The 15,528-nt window shown below is 41.2% G+C and overlaps 10 protein-coding genes and 1 pseudogene across 11 annotated transcripts, besides 2 other annotated features; 5 read left to right on the top strand and 6 right to left on the bottom strand.

Moving 5' to 3' along the window:
• The first annotated feature begins 97 nt into the window (after positions 1-97).
• On the top strand, positions 98-1,224 carry AAD6 (annotated as a pseudogene). The gene has a single exon.
• Positions 1,225-1,577: 353 nt separating this feature from the next.
• Positions 1,578-2,600, bottom strand: THI5 (4-amino-5-hydroxymethyl-2-methylpyrimidine phosphate synthase; the record flags this gene model as incomplete). Its single annotated transcript, NM_001179909.1, has 1 exon — positions 1,578-2,600. One exon carries the CDS (start codon positions 2,598-2,600, stop codon positions 1,578-1,580), a length of 1,023 nt encoding a protein of 340 aa, NP_116597.1.
• A 669-nt stretch (positions 2,601-3,269) lies between these two features.
• Positions 3,270-4,166, bottom strand: SNZ3 (pyridoxine biosynthesis protein SNZ3; the record flags this gene model as incomplete). The annotated part of the gene is made up of 1 exon (NM_001179908.1): positions 3,270-4,166. The coding sequence occupies one exon, from the start codon at positions 4,164-4,166 to the stop codon at positions 3,270-3,272; it is 897 nt and encodes a 298-aa protein (NP_116596.1).
• Positions 4,167-4,559: 393 nt separating this feature from the next.
• SNO3 (putative pyridoxal 5'-phosphate synthase) lies at positions 4,560-5,228 on the top strand (the record flags this gene model as incomplete). Its single annotated transcript, NM_001179907.1, has 1 exon — positions 4,560-5,228. One exon carries the CDS (start codon positions 4,560-4,562, stop codon positions 5,226-5,228), a length of 669 nt encoding a protein of 222 aa, NP_116595.1.
• Positions 5,229-5,306: 78 nt separating this feature from the next.
• Positions 5,307-5,984, bottom strand: DDI3 (cyanamide hydratase; the record flags this gene model as incomplete). Its single annotated transcript, NM_001179906.1, has 1 exon — positions 5,307-5,984. One exon carries the CDS (start codon positions 5,982-5,984, stop codon positions 5,307-5,309), a length of 678 nt encoding a protein of 225 aa, NP_116594.1.
• A 1,979-nt stretch (positions 5,985-7,963) lies between these two features.
• COS4 (Cos4p) lies at positions 7,964-9,103 on the bottom strand (the record flags this gene model as incomplete). The annotated part of the gene is made up of 1 exon (NM_001179905.1): positions 7,964-9,103. The coding sequence occupies one exon, from the start codon at positions 9,101-9,103 to the stop codon at positions 7,964-7,966; it is 1,140 nt and encodes a 379-aa protein (NP_116593.1).
• Positions 9,104-9,998: 895 nt separating this feature from the next.
• Positions 9,999-15,528: a telomere (TEL06L; Telomeric region on the left arm of Chromosome VI; composed of an X element core sequence, X element combinatorial repeats, a stretch of telomeric repeats, and a short Y' element).
• Positions 10,000-10,103: an origin of replication (ARS600; Subtelomeric Autonomously Replicating Sequence; originally published as ARS120).
• On the top strand, positions 11,683-12,207 carry YFL064C (uncharacterized protein; the record flags this gene model as incomplete). The annotated part of the gene is made up of 1 exon (NM_001179903.1): positions 11,683-12,207. One exon carries the CDS (start codon positions 11,683-11,685, stop codon positions 12,205-12,207), a length of 525 nt encoding a protein of 174 aa, NP_116591.1.
• YFL065C (uncharacterized protein) lies at positions 12,191-12,499 on the top strand (the record flags this gene model as incomplete). Its single annotated transcript, NM_001179902.1, has 1 exon — positions 12,191-12,499. The coding sequence occupies one exon, from the start codon at positions 12,191-12,193 to the stop codon at positions 12,497-12,499; it is 309 nt and encodes a 102-aa protein (NP_116590.1).
• On the top strand, positions 12,914-14,092 carry YFL066C (Y' element ATP-dependent helicase; the record flags this gene model as incomplete). Its single annotated transcript, NM_001179901.1, has 1 exon — positions 12,914-14,092. One exon carries the CDS (start codon positions 12,914-12,916, stop codon positions 14,090-14,092), a length of 1,179 nt encoding a protein of 392 aa, NP_116589.1.
• On the bottom strand, positions 14,166-14,693 carry YFL067W (uncharacterized protein; the record flags this gene model as incomplete). The annotated part of the gene is made up of 1 exon (NM_001179900.1): positions 14,166-14,693. One exon carries the CDS (start codon positions 14,691-14,693, stop codon positions 14,166-14,168), a length of 528 nt encoding a protein of 175 aa, NP_116588.1.
• Positions 14,994-15,476, bottom strand: YFL068W (uncharacterized protein; the record flags this gene model as incomplete). The annotated part of the gene is made up of 1 exon (NM_001179899.1): positions 14,994-15,476. The coding sequence occupies one exon, from the start codon at positions 15,474-15,476 to the stop codon at positions 14,994-14,996; it is 483 nt and encodes a 160-aa protein (NP_116587.1).

Genomic DNA, 15,528 nt, shown 5'->3' with positions numbered 1-15,528 from the left:
TTTCCTCTCTGTTCAACCTAAATCAGTCAATCAATCGATATAAATTCAGTACTAACTGAATATCTCTTCTATATCATTTTCAATAGCGATTTTTAATATGGCTGATTTATTTGCTCCTGCTCCTGAACCATCTACAGAGTTAGGACGTCTCAGAGTTCTTTCTAAAAGTGCTGGTATTAGAGTTTCCCCTCTCATTTTGGGAGGAATGTCAATTGGCGACGCTTGGTCTGAAATCCTAGGATCAATGAGCAAGGAGCGAGCTTTTGAGTTGCTCGATGCTTTTTATGAGGCAGGTGGAAATTTCATTGATACTGCAAATAATTATCAAAACGAACAGTCAGAAGCTTGGATCGGTGAATGGATGGTTTCAAGAAAATTACGCGACCAGATTGTAATCGCCACCAAGTTTACCACTGACTATAAGAAATACGACGTTGGTGGTGGTAAAAGCGCAAACTACTGTGGCAATCACAAGCGTAGTTTGCATGTGAGTGTGAGGGATTCTCTCCGCAAATTGCAAACTGATTGGATTGATATACTTTACGTTCACTGGTGGGATTATATGAGTTCTATCGAAGAAGTTATGGATAGTTTACACATTCTAGTGCAGCAGGCAAGGTCCTCTATTTGGGTGTGTCTGATACGCCTGCCTGGGTTGTTTCTGCGGCAAATTACTACGCTAAATCTCATGGTAAAACCCCTTTTAGCATCTATCAAGGTAAATGGAACCTGTTGAACAGAGACTTCGAACGTGATATCATTCCAATGGCTAGGCATTTCGGTATGGCCCTCGCCCCATGGGATGTCATGGGAGGTGGAAGATTTCAGAGTAAAAAAGCAATGGAGGAACGGAGGAAGAATGGAGAGGGTATTCGTTCTTTCGTTGGCGCCTCTGAACAAACAGATGCAGAAATCAAGATTAGTGAAGCATTGGCCAAGGTTGCTGAGGAACATGGCACTGAATCTGTTACTGCTATTGCTATTGCCTATGTTCGCTCTAAGGCGAAAAATGTTTTTCCATTGGTTGGAGGAAGGAAAATTGAACACCTCAAACAGAACATTGAGGCTTTGAGCATTAAATTAACACCAGAACAAATAAAGTACTTAGAAAGTATTATTCCTTTTGATGTTGGTTTTCCTACTAATTTTATCGGTGATGATCCGGCTGTTACCAAGAAGGCTTCACTTCTCACGGCAATGTCTGCGCAGATTTCCTTCGATTAATCAGATTTTTTTTTTTTTGGTGCGTTTGTGTAAGAAATATGCCCTTATATATTCTATGCTCTCTACTTTTATACTTTTGAATAAGCCGTACTTAAAAACAGCTTTTATCCCTCATCTATTTCGGACGTAAATTGTGCAGATTACAGTATTTGAAGTGGCAAATTGAGGCAACGCAAGACTTTCGATACTTGGAGGCAAGTACAATAATTACAAGGGAAAAGAAGCTGTAATAAAAGGCTCATAAATAATATCTTAATAGTAAATATCTAAATATCAGGGAGGAAAAAAAACCTAATGTGAAATCATACACAAGTCGTAGAGGAAGGCTGCGCTCGAGGAGTGACGAAGTGCGTTTAAGCTGGAAGAGCCAATCTCTTGAAAGTACCTTCCTGTCTGCATTTTTCTTGATGAATAGCCATCAATCTTTGAGCTTCCAAAGGATCAGAAACCTCTTCTGGTTCTGGCCAGGACAAGTATTCATTAGTGTAGTTCGAGACATAGTCTGGTGGCAAGATGGCTAATCTCTTACCGTAACCGGTAACCTTCTTCCAGTCACGGTGAACATTGTACAAAGATGAAGAGAAGTAAGCGTAACATCTTTGGTATTGCTTGTAGGATAGATCGTTGTTCAATTGAGGCTTGAAGTCGATGTATTCTTTCCAAGCCTTCACAGGGTCGGCTAGAACGTAGTCGGTTGCCTTCTTGATGGCTTTCAAGAACTTTCTGACCTTTTCAGGGTTCTTCTTCAAAAATTCATCGTTGCAGATGTAAAGAACGGTACAGAAGCAACAGCAACCCAAGCAAGCCAACTTGTCAATTCTCAACATTTTAGCATCAGAAGCTGGTCTGCCTTGCTTGGCCAAGTACTCTTCCAATTCGACTTGTTGCATACATTCGATACCAATACCGGCATCAATCTTACCTTCGATGATGTACTTGGCGACATTCATACCACATCTGACGGCGGTGTAGTCTTCTGGCTTCATACCGTAGTGCTTGGTCAATTCATCGATTTGGATCTTACCGAATTCACCAACGTAACCGATCTTCTTACCCTTTAGGGACTGGAAGTCTTCAGTGATACCACTGCCCTTTAAGTACAAGACACCGGTAAATGGTTCGTCCAACAAAGAGGCAACAGAGGTCACTGGGAAACCACGGGCCTTGGCAGCCAAGGTGTGGATCATGGCTTTCAAACCCATGTCGACCTTACCAGATCCAATTAACTCAGTGACATCGGAAGGATTGGTTGGTTCTAGGATGGCCATGTCTAGACCTTGCTCCTTGAAGTAACCTTTGGTTTGAGCCAAGAAAATTGGAATATGGTATGGGGTTGGTTGCCAGTTCAACAAAAATGTGATCTTGTCTGTAGACATAGCTTGGAAGTGTGTTTATTGTTGTTGTGGTATTTTTATAAAATTGAAAAGGTAAAAGAACAAAAGAATGGACAAGAATATTGTTCATGAAGATGATAATACGAGGTTTTTATATGTTTTGTTTGCTGTCGTCGCAAGAGATTGATGTTGCTTATTTTGCTATAACAGCACCATTTTCATAATCTGAATAAGTAATATTTCAAGCCTTCTGCTAGTTGAATAATTCGTATATTTCATAGTTCATGAGCCGTTCAATTGGAACTGTACTCATTGCATCATAGCCAAAAACCGATAAATGCATTAATGTTGTCACCTCCAGGTGATTTGCTGTCTTTATGCACTAACGCGCCAATCTCGTCCCCCTAAAAAATTAAGCCGACTCATCGCCTAATAGCATATAATAATCTTCCTCGAAAAGAATATACATGCATATTTGTAAACACATATATATATACGTAAACATACATATGTATATACGTGAACGATTGTGCCCTTTAGGCAAGGCCAATGTGAAAGACTGATAGGATGAAAAAGTTTTAACGTTTAATTCTCATATATACAAACTGGCTGAATATGGTTTCCATGTTGTGCTACATAATATATAGAAACTACAATAGCCGACTGCCCCTTCGAAGGAAACAAATTAGCGTTGTGTGAGCATCGCTAGTTCTACCATCCGATTTCAGAAAGTCTTGCACCGTTTTTGCCTCCTGCTTCATTAATTGATTGGATGGAAATACCACCCATCAAGTCACCCAAATCGCTGGAAACTTGCAATAGTTTTGCTGGGTTATCGTAGTGAGTCGTGGCTTCAACGATAGCACATGCTAACTTCTCAGGATCTGACGATTTGAATATACCTGAGCCGACGAAAACACCTTCACAACCCAATTGCATCAATAGAGCAGCGTCTGCTGGAGTAGCAACTCCACCAGCAGCAAAATTGACTACAGGTAGCTTTCCCTCTGATAGTGTTGTCTTCAGCAAGTCGACAGGGACGCGTAATTCTGTGGCCTTAGCTGCAAAATCGGATTCGGTCTTCAAATTCTCTTTATACTGCTGGATCTCCGCCTTAATCTTGGTGATGTGCTTGACGGCCTCGGAAACGTCACCGGTACCTGCTTCACCTTTGGTACGGATCATTGCAGCACCTTCGTTTATTCTTCTCAAAGCCTCACCTAGATCCTTGGCACCGCAAACAAATGGCACCTTGAAGTTATGCTTCTCAATGTGATGTGTCCAATCAGCTGGAGTCAAAACCTCACTTTCGTCAATGTAGTCTACTTGCAGCTCTTCCAGGATCTGTGCCTCCACGAAGTGTCCAATACGGACCTTTGCCATCACCGGAATTGAAACAGCTTCCATAATTTCTTTGATCATGCGAGGATCTGACATACGGCATACTTGGCCAGACTTGCGCATGTCAGCTGGAATGCGTTCCAATGCCATTACAGCACAAGCGCCCGCTCTTTCTGCGATAATAGCCTGTTCAGGTGTGACGACGTCCATAATCACACCGCCCTTTAACATTTGGGCAAGCCCAGTTTTAACCTTGAATTCTGACATTTTTGTCTTTTTTACGATATACTTATTTTTCTATTATAGTTCCTTTCCCAGAAGGGTCGAATAATAATGTGACTATGGTGGAGAAACATACTAGTTTTATATATGTGTGTGTGTGTGTGTGAAATTCATTCCACATGAACAAATAATTCTGCTCTTTCCTTGCCACAACATTTTGCCATTCAAACGATATAATGTGCCTACTACTGTTATGCCATTGGGCGGCGCGTCACTTTATTGGAAACTGTAAGAATAGTTGAGCCATCTTTCATCATTCAGCTACAAAAAAAAAAAAAAGTTATTCATTGATAAAAGCCCATTTTTTTCTGTTTGAGTAGCAAGCACACTTACCATGACCCTGGTTGCTGGGGCCAAGACAAGAGTAATATCTCAAAAATGACCGTCGTTATCGGAGTCTTGGCATTACAGGGTGCGTTCATTGAACATGTGCGACACGTAGAAAAATGCATCGTCGAAAACAGGGATTTCTATGAAAAAAAACTATCTGTGATGACAGTGAAGGATAAAAATCAACTAGCTCAATGTGATGCATTGATCATACCTGGGGGAGAGTCGACTGCAATGTCCCTTATTGCAGAAAGAACAGGATTTTACGACGATCTCTACGCATTCGTACACAACCCAAGCAAGGTAACCTGGGGTACTTGTGCAGGTTTGATTTATATTTCACAACAATTATCTAACGAAGCAAAACTGGTCAAGACGCTGAATTTACTAAAGGTTAAAGTAAAAAGAAATGCATTTGGGAGACAAGCTCAGTCTTCTACCCGGATTTGCGACTTTTCAAACTTTATTCCTCACTGCAATGATTTTCCTGCTACTTTTATAAGAGCCCCAGTAATAGAAGAGGTGCTGGATCCTGAACATGTGCAGGTCCTGTACAAATTAGATGGGAAGGATAATGGTGGTCAAGAACTAATTGTTGCCGCTAAGCAAAAAAACAATATTCTTGCGACATCATTTCATCCGGAATTGGCAGAAAACGATATACGGTTTCACGACTGGTTCATCAGAGAATTTGTTCTTAAAAACTACAGTAAATAAAAGGGACGTATAGTATAGTTATGGAGAAAGGAGATCATCACTGTTCATTCTGAACTCGCCTCATTGAAACTTACCTATTTAGTTATACCCAAATGTATTGCATATGACTTTCTTTGAAAAATCATCACCCAAAGAACTGGTGTGGCCCCACGGTTTTCTCGAGTTTTCAGTGTCCACCACCGTAGCAAAACATGATAACCAGTGCAGTCTTGGAAATTGCTCGTTAATGGCACTAACTGTATCGATATGAATCAGATCGGTATTGGATCCGACATTGTCAAGCGTAGTAGCAATCTGCAGAATGAGCCCCAAGGTGGTAATGTAGCCAGTCCCAGTCAAATCCTGGTGACGAATGATGGCCTCAGTTACTGCATCTGCATAGTCCTGATTTCCACCTGTCGCATTAAATACAAGCTCCCTTGAAAGTATGCCACCATAATACTCAAATGACATCTTCGTGGCTCTCATATTCTTATCTGTTGTTGCAATATCATGAAGTAAGCAGGTGACGTACAAAACTTCCTGATCCAAGTCCCATGCTGGAAATTGGTCTCTTATGATAGCTACACTATATTGAAAAACACGCAAAGAGTGGTTTAGAACGGGGGCAGTCAATTCTTTAGCGGCATATTCCCGAACAAGCCTAGCAGTTTCACTGTTTGGAGGCGGAACAACGGCCCGTGGTCTAGGTGCATTCACCACTGGAATGGCCTTTTCTACCTCTCTAGGAACTCTTACAAATCCGTACTGTGACATGATTGATTCTTTTGAAGAGAAGCAAGGCAAAAAACAGTACGAAGCAACTTCATGTTAACAGAAGAAGAAGGAAACTAACCCATTTATATATAATTTTATGAGGGGACCGATCCTAAAAAGTTATTTGTAAAGCTCGTACAAGATTGATTGATGACTTCCCGACAAACTATTGTGCGGTGGAGTATTTTGTATTATAGAAATGATAGTGTCCATGCACTTTAATAAGATCTTTTTTGCGGACATTTGTTTCGGGGCCGTCCAAAGTTGTTTGATGGTATAACTCCGCATATTTGACATCTTTCTCTTTTAAACCAGTATCAGTTAGTCTTTTGCAATTTTCTTGAGGGATTCAGTCTAGAAAGTTGATTTTCATTGCTGTTAAGATAAAAATTCCTTCTAACCCAGCTTGTACTCCGTATACTTTCAATGCTCTCAAAAAGATATGGATACTAGTTAGTTTAGACCCTGTAGTTTCACCAGCTGCTAGTATTCAACGTTCATGCGACTTCTATAAAGGAGTGCTTGGCTTTGATGTTACAACATTCGGGAACTATCGCAGGGCTCTGTCTTTTTTTGGAGTCAGAAAAATCAATTTGCATGAGGTGGGAAAGGAATTTGAGCCCAAGGCACAGAAGCCAACTCTCGGATCTGTCGATCTGTGTTTTATCTTAGAGGATCCTTTGAATAACAGTTACCCATCTTGAAAGCTTGGATTTTCCAATTGAAGAGGGCACTGTAATCCGTACAGGCGCAGTCAACCCTATTATCAGTATACATCCGTGATTAAGATGAAAGTGTGATGGAAATATCAAATAGAATAAAAGAAACGGAATAGAGCTATTTTTTTTTTATATTATAGACATAGTCTAAGCGAGTTTAACCTTTGAAATATAAAAAAAAAAAACAAAAGGAAAAAAGTAGTATGTGGGCTGCACTAAACTAAAACCGTGAGGTATTTAGATATATATTCTACATTGTTTTACGTTATAGCATGTATAAACATACAAATACATACTGTGAGATGATTGTGGTATGACACAGTGTGTAATAGAGGAAGTGAAGAATGCCAAGAGCAGTTTTTTTATCTATTTTCTGCGAATTTTCTTATGTCGGAAGTTATTCTCGGATAATATGCGGCTGCGCTAAAAATAGTTTATCGCATGCGTAAATCAGGGACCAATTTATAATGCTATAATGGACGTCGCAGTGCAGGAACTACTTGATTTTTTTTTTTTTTTTTAATTTTTTTCTTTCTATAGCTAGTCACACAGCCATTACCACCCAAAATTAAACTGTTTTATGTATGTTTAGTCACCAAATTATCAAAAGAGCATGATTTTTCTCCTGAGCACTTCAAAATGAAATTTGAAATCTTACCAAGCCCTCAATATAAACCAATATTTCAAGAAAGCTAGAGACATTGCAAATATTTTGCTCATTCAAACATATAGCTAAGGCAAAGGGATACTAAAACTCAGCAACTTGATGAAAGTTCGAAAATAACTGGCAGTGTATCTATAAAAGCTTCACTGTGGGAATGCAGTGTCCATCCAGTATTCAGCACAGGTTTTCCTAAGCCTTCTGTACATCCCTTCATTTAACAGTAAATGTGGAAAACAAGAAGGGTAATTGTGAAAGAGTCCGATTGTAGTTGATGAACAGTAAAATCACTTATTATTTAAGGATTCCGCTGCGGTATGCGTTTTCTACTGATGCGTGGAGCAAGCCACGCCATGTGATTAACCTTGCTTGATAAAAACACCAACCCATCGTTCAGAATATGCATGGAATACAGCATCTCTAGGAGGAGAAAGACAATAAGTTTTGCGCATATGGTAGGATGATAGCACACTGATTTCTGTCAACCAGTGAGAAATAGGGAAAAAGAGAATGGTTGTAATCGTAAAAAGTAGTCTCGTTTTGGTTATTCGCAGCTGACAAACTACAAAATATATAAATTGAAAAAGTTGTATTTATCTTTACGCTAAGGACTCCTCACTGCAGGATAATTGCGCTTCTTTAATATATGGCCATAGTTCCACATTCAATGATAGAGCCCGCATAGATTTCTTCGCAGATAGAACGCGGTAGAAGAAGTGGCTAAAAAACCATTCACAGTCAATCCCGTCAAAGAAAAACTCTTCATTCTTCCAGACTTTTTTCTCAAACAAGTACCTATTCATTTTCCTTGCAATTTCGTCCCATCCATTCGCACCACTTTCTTGCTCATTTATAATAGTCGACAAGAACTGCATCTTGTGTTCCATGCTCATAATCAAAACCCTTATATTTTGGAAACCTTGTACCAACATGAAAAGAATCCACCCGAGATACAAGGTGCGTAATAGAAGGCACATTCCCCGTGACACATATATGCAGCACAAAAAATTAAGGAATGGTATCAACATAAAAATATTGGAAATCCTCTTTAAAAACCAAGTAAGCTTAAATCGGTAAGCTTCCTTGGGAAGTTTAGCATCTTCCAGGCCAACAGGGCTCCATGATTTCTCAGAATTAAACAACTTCCATTGTTTTTCAACTTCTCTAAAATAAACTCCCAATGCTTCTTCAATGTAAGGGACGGAATCCTTAAATGACTTAACCTTGGCAGCTTCGTCTTTTTTCAAAGAGAAGGGTTCGAGAAGGGTTGTTCTGAACGCTTCTTGGCAGCCCATGGCATTGAAGAAAAAGTACCTAATATTCCAAGCCTTATTTTCATATAAGTACGAATTTAGATTTGCTGCAACAACTTCCCAATCATGAGGATCCGAACTTGGTGTGCTTTTAGTAATCTCTTTGCAAAACTGAGTGAGTTGTTTCGATAAGGAACGTTTACGAGAAAGTCTAAAAATAACAAGAACAAATACTGGTCCCCAAAACAGGACAAGAAGTGAAACCATAAGCGGGTAAATCCAATTGTTGGAAAGCTTCCACCAGACGCTAAGTGGTAGCCATAATAGCATCCAGATGCGAAACGCTAAGGACTTGTAAATTTCATAACAAAACCAGGTAAAGCTGCTTCTGAAAAGATCTTGAGGTAGAACAATCTTTTGAGATTCGAGCTGTTTGAAAGATAATACATCTACACTTTTCTCATTTTTAAGTTCATTTTCTTTCATTTTCGGTAATGAGATGGCAGTTCGAGGGGTTTTTTATTCGAGATAGTAACTTCTGGCTTTTCGCTTTTATAGAGTAGAAAAAAAAGCCGCCGAGGCGCGCGCGTTCATGCAATGGCTCAGTAACCTCGTGATAGAAAAAGGGCAACAATGTTGGGCTATTTTAGGCACAGAAACTCTACTATTCGAAAAGGGAGTCCATTTCATTTCCGGTTTTCTATCTAAGTTACTCGATAATCGTAATAATACTTTTACAAAGCTTTGTATGAGGGTACATCACGGTGTGCCGTAACTTTGGTTTACATTTAAGGTGCGACCAGCAATGTCACTGTTCGCACAGCAGTTGTTACCCAAAATGAAACGTATATTTTAAGCGTAGATTGCCTGTGACAAAAATGTGTAAATATCTAATAGAAAATAGACGTAGCTGTCACAAATATTTACACAGGAAAGAGTCTGTCCTACGAGTATCTTACATGAAGATTCATAGAACCAATTTATTTCCCTATATTGATAACCTTTCAATACCATTTTTTCTCCTTATGTTTGATGTCACTGTAAAAAGGCTCAAAGCAAAACTTAGAGGTACGGTGGTGCTAAGATCATGCATGACCTCTGGGTAATTACTACTTCTCCCGCTTGCTTTGAGATTCTGTATATAAATGTTTCAAACAAAAGGATAGAGCACGGATGGGAGGCCTTATAGTAAAAATTATTCGTTTTAATCATGCGTCAGTGTGCGATTCTATGACAATAGTATGAGAAGATAGGGTGAAGTAAAAGCGTCTGTATGACTATAGAGTACAGTTATATTACAATATATGGAATAGAGCATAGTGGTATGACGGTATTAAGGAACATTTAAGTTAATGACCTCATGGTGGTATTGATACGCAATTGAGTGTGTTTATGTATTATTGTTGAAGGATAGAATATTTTTATGTTTAGGTGATTTTAGTGGTGATTTTTTTGTAATATTGGCATAAGTGTATATAAATTGAGTGGTTAGTATACGGTGAAAAAGAGGTATAACGTATGTATTAAGGGCATTTATACAATATTTGGGGCCGCGGAATAAGATATAAATATTAAAATGTGGATAATAGTGGGAGTTATGCGTAAATGGCACAGGGTATAGACCGCTGAGGCAAGTGCCGTGCATAATGATGTGGGTGCATTTGTACTCATGAAGTGAGAGATGGGCCATGGAGTGGAATGTGAAAGTAGGGTAAGTTGAGATAGTATATACTATTGTAGCATCCGTGTGCGTATGCCGTATCAGTATACAAGTGATGGTGAGTATGACAGATGGGGCATGGTAGGGTATTGGCAGGGTAAGTATGTGTGCATTGTTTACGATCATTTGTTAACGTTTCAATATGGAGGGTAGAACAACAGTACAGTGAGTAGGACATGGTGGATGGTAGGGTAATGGCAGGGTAAGTGGCAGTGAGGTTGGATATGGGTAATTGGAGGGTAACTGTTATGGTGGATTTGTGGGTTGGTGGTGGGGAGGCAGGGTAACGAGTGGGGAGGCAGGGTAATGGAGGGTAAGTTGAGAGACAGGATGGAAGGGTTGGATTAGGGTAGGGTTGAGGTAGTATTAGGGTGTGGGTGTGGTGTGTGGGTGTGGGTGTGGTGGGTGTGGTGTGGGTGTGGTGTGGTGTGGGTGTGGTGTGTGGGTGTGGTGTGGGTGTGGTGTGTGGGTGTGGGTGTGTGGGTGTGGTGTGTGTGGGTGTGTGGGTATATATATGTCACTGTATTGCATGCTGGATGGTGTTAGACAAGGCCGTAGGGACATATAGCATCTAGGAAGTAACCTTGTACGAAAATAGGCAATATTTCCTGTTTAGGCGATTGGGACGCAGATTTTAGTCCAACGATCTAGCGTCAAGGAATTTTTTTATAGTGGGACATTGCACCAAGGAAGTAACTTGATACGTCGTGGGTGAATGGGTCTGTTTTCTTATTCGGCGGGGTAATACATTTTTGGGGGAAGTTTGTCTGTCTGACGCGCCATATGTAGGTACGCCAAAAAGGGCTCCTCTACTTCGAAGCGCGAGGTCGTATACCTAATAAGGAAATGTAATTTATAACTTTCTATTATATTGGTCTTTTCGAGAGCGGAAGAAGTTGTAGGCTAAGCGCAGGCTAAGCGTAGGTCCATGTTTGAAGTATCCAAGAGAATATCCACGAATCCTGGTTCTCCTCGACTAAGCAGATAGTTAAGATACTGTGCACCATGGAAATTGAAAACGAAAGTGCGTACCGACTACTTTATTTTTGCAGGCCGGAAATCAAGCGATGAATGAGACATCCTTCTGTTTTCTATGTTGTGCTTGAAGGGGACAGACAGTCGCTTATCTTAGTGAGATTTCTTATTAACTGAATTTTCTTTGCTGCTGCTGGAGATTTGCACCTGCATAGCGCAGATTCTGCATCTTCTCAATAGCTTAATTATTACATTCTTAGATGATGATAAGACGGAAACTGGACAATCTTTTGTTTATATTGATGGATTTCTTGTCAAAAAGCATAACAATCAACATACTATTGTTAATTTCGAAACTTACAAAAATAAAATGAAAGTTTCCGATAGGCGTAAGTTTGAAAAAGCAAACTTTGACGAGTTTGAGTCGGCTCTAAATAACAAAAACGACTTGGTACATTGTCCCTCAATAACTTTATTTGAATCGATCCCCACGGAAGTGCGGTCATTCTACGAAGACGAAAAGTCTGGCCTAATCAAAGTGGTAAAATTCAGAACTGGTGCAATGAATAGGAAAAGGTCTTTTGAAAAAATTGTCATTTCCGTCATGGTCGGGAAAAATGTACAAAAGTTCCTGACATTTGTTGAAGACGAACCAGATTTCCAGGGCGGACCAATCCCTTCAAAGTATCTTATTCCCAAGAAAATCAACTTGATGGTCTACACGTTGTTTCAAGTGCATACTTTGAAATTCAATAGAAAGGATTACGATACCCTTTCTCTTTTTTACCTCAACAGAGGATACTATAATGAGTTGAGTTTTCCGTGTCCTGGAACGTTGTCACGAAATAGCGAGTGCCAGGCCGAACGACAGCTCTACGATGCGTACTTTCACTGACTTTGTTTCTGGCGCACCTATTGTAAGGAGTCTTCAGAAAAGCACCATAAGGAAATATGGGTACAATTTGGCACCCCACATGTTTTTGTTACTACACGTAGATGAGCTATCGATTTTTTCTGCATACCAAGCAAGTTTACCTGGCGAAAAGAAAGTCGACACAGAGCGGCTGAAGCGTGATCTATGCCCACGTAAACCCATTGAGATAAAGTACTTTTCACAGATATGTAACGATATGATGAACAAAAAGGACCGATTGGGTGATGTTTTGCGTGTGTGCTGCCCAAGTTGAGAAGAGATACTAACAAAATGACCGCGGCTCTCAAAAATAATTGACGAGCTTACGGTGATACGCTTACCGTTATCCAGAGCTACAGCGCAACGTATACGTCGACGATACAACAAGAACGGTTCATCGGAGCCTCGACTAAAGACGCTTGACGGACTCACTTCCGAGCGCTGGATTCAATGGTTAGGCCTTGAAAGCGACTACCATTGTTCATTCTCTAGTACTCGGAATGCGGAAGACGTAGTGGCAGGTGAGGCGGCGAGTTCAGATCATGATCAAAAAATTTCAAGAGTAACGCGAAAAAGGCCCCGAGAGCCCAAGAGTACAAACGATATCCTCGTCGCAGGCCAGAAACTCTTTGGCAGCTCCTTTGAATTCAGGGACTTGCATCAGTTGCGCTTATGTCATGAAATATACATGGCAGACACACCCTCTGTGGCAGTACAGGCCCCACCGGGCTATGGTAAGACGGAGTTATTTCATCTCCCCTTGATAGCACTGGCGTCTAAGGGCGACGTGAAATATGTGTCGTTTCTGTTTGTACCGTACACAGTGTTGCTTGCTAATTGCATGATCAGGTTGGGCCGACGCGGTTGCTTGAATGTGGCCCCTGTAAGAAACTTTATTGAAGAAGGTTACGATGGCGTTACTGATTTATACGTGGGGATCTACGATGATCTTGCTAGCACTAATTTCACAGACAGGATAGCTGCGTGGGAGAATATTGTTGAGTGCACCTTTAGGACCAACAACGTAAAATTGGGTTACCTCATTGTAGATGAGTTTCACAACTTTGAAACGGAGGTCTACCGGCAGTCGCAATTTGGGGGCATAACTAACCTTGATTTTGACGCTTTTGAGAAAGCAATCTTTTTGAGCGGCACAGCCCCTGAGGCTGTAGCTGATGCTGCGTTGCAGCGTATTGGGCTTACGGGACTGGCCAAGAAGTCGATGGACATCAACGAGCTCAAACGGTCGGAAGATCTCAGCAGAGGTCTATCCAGCTATCCAACACGGATGTTTAATCTAATCAAGGAGAAATCCGAGGTGCCTTTAGGGCATGTTCATAAAATTTGGAAGAAAGTGGAATCACAGCCCGAAGAAGCACTGAAGCTTCTTTTAGCCCTCTTTGAAATTGAACCAGAGTCGAAGGCCATTGTAGTTGCAAGCACAACCAACGAAGTGGAAGAATTGGCCTGCTCTTGGAGAAAGTATTTTAGGGTGGTATGGATACACGGGAAGCTGGGTGCTGCAGAAAAGGTGTCTCGCACAAAGGAGTTTGTCACTGACGGTAGCATGCAAGTTCTCATCGGAACGAAATTAGTGACTGAAGGAATTGACATTAAGCAATTGATGATGGTGATCATGCTTGATAATAGACTTAATATTATTGAGCTCATTCAAGGTGTAGGGAGACTAAGAGATGGGGGCCTCTGTTATCTATTATCTAGAAAAAACAGTTGGGCGGCAAGGAATCGTAAGGGTGAATTACCACCAATTAAGGAAGGCTGTATAACCGAACAGGTACGCGAGTTCTATGGACTTGAATCAAAGAAAGGAAAAAAGGGCCAGCATGTTGGATGCTGTGTCTGCTGACACAGTGGAACTGATAGAAAGAATGGACAGATTGGCTGAAAAACAGGCGACAGCTTCCATGTCGATCGTTGCGTTACCGTCTAGCTTCCAGGAGAGCAATAGCAGTGACAGGTGCAGAAAGTATTGCAGCAGTGATGAGGACAGCGACACGTGCATTCATGGTAGTGCTAATGCCAGTACTAACGCCAGTACTAATGCGATTACCACTGCTAGTACCAACGTCAGGACTAATGCGACTACCAATGCTAGTACTAATGCGACTACCAATGCCAGTACCAATGCCAGTACCAATGCGACTACCAATGCCAGTACCAATGCGACTACCAACTCCAGCACTAATGCTACTACCACTGCCAGCACCAACGTCAGGACTAGTGCTACTACCACTGCCAGCATCAACGTCAGGACTAGTGCTACTACCACTGAAAGTACCAACTCCAGCACTAATGCGACTACCACTGCCAGCATCAACGTCAGGACTAGTGCGACTACCACTGCCAGCATCAACGTCAGGACTAATGCTACTACCACTGCCAGCACCAACGCTAGTGCCAAGGAGGACGCCAATAAAGATGGCAATGCTGAGGATAATAGATTCCATCCAGTCACCGACATTAACAAAGAGTCGTATAAGCGGAAAGGGAGTCAAATGGTTTTGCTAGAGAGAAAGAAACTGAAAGCACAATTTCCCAATACTTCCGAGAATATGAATGTCTTACAGTTTCTTGGATTTCGGTCTGACGAAATTAAACATCTTTTCCTCTATGGTATTGACGTATACTTCTGCCCAGAGGGAGTATTCACACAATACGGATTATGCAAGGGCTGTCAAAAGATGTTCGAGCTCTGTGTCTGTTGGGCTGGCCAGAAAGTATCGTATCGGAGGATGGCTTGGGAAGCACTAGCTGTGGAGAGAATGCTGCGAAATGACGAGGAATACAAAGAATACTTGGAAGACATCGAGCCATATCATGGGGACCCTGTAGGGTATTTGAAATTTTTTAGCGTAAAAAGGGGAGAGATCTACTCTCAGATACAGAGAAATTATGCTTGGTACCTGGCCATTACTAGAAGAAGAGAAACAATTAGTGTATTGGATTCGACAAGAGGCAAGCAAGGGAGCCAAGTTTTCCGCATGTCTGGAAGGCAGATCAAAGAGTTGTATTATAAAGTATGGAGCAACTTGCGTGAATCGAAGACAGAGGTGCTGCAGTACTTTTTGAACTGGGACGAGAAAAAGTGCCGGGAAGAATGGGAGGCAAAAGACGATACGGTCTTTGTGGAAGCGCTCGAGAAAGTTGGAGTTTTTCAGCGTTTGCGTTCCATGACGAGCGCTGGACTGCAGGGTCCGCAGTACGTCAAGCTGCAGTTTAGCAGGCATCATCGACAGTTGAGGAGCAGATATGAATTAAGTCTAGGAATGCACTTGCGAGATC

The sequence above is a fragment of the Saccharomyces cerevisiae genome, chromosome VI (assembly GCF_000146045.2).
Source record: "Saccharomyces cerevisiae S288C chromosome VI, complete sequence".
Classification (NCBI taxonomy): domain Eukaryota; kingdom Fungi; phylum Ascomycota; class Saccharomycetes; order Saccharomycetales; family Saccharomycetaceae; genus Saccharomyces; species Saccharomyces cerevisiae.
The sequence above is the reverse complement of the archived record's forward strand: the minus strand, read 5'-3'. Positions and strand labels throughout refer to the sequence as shown.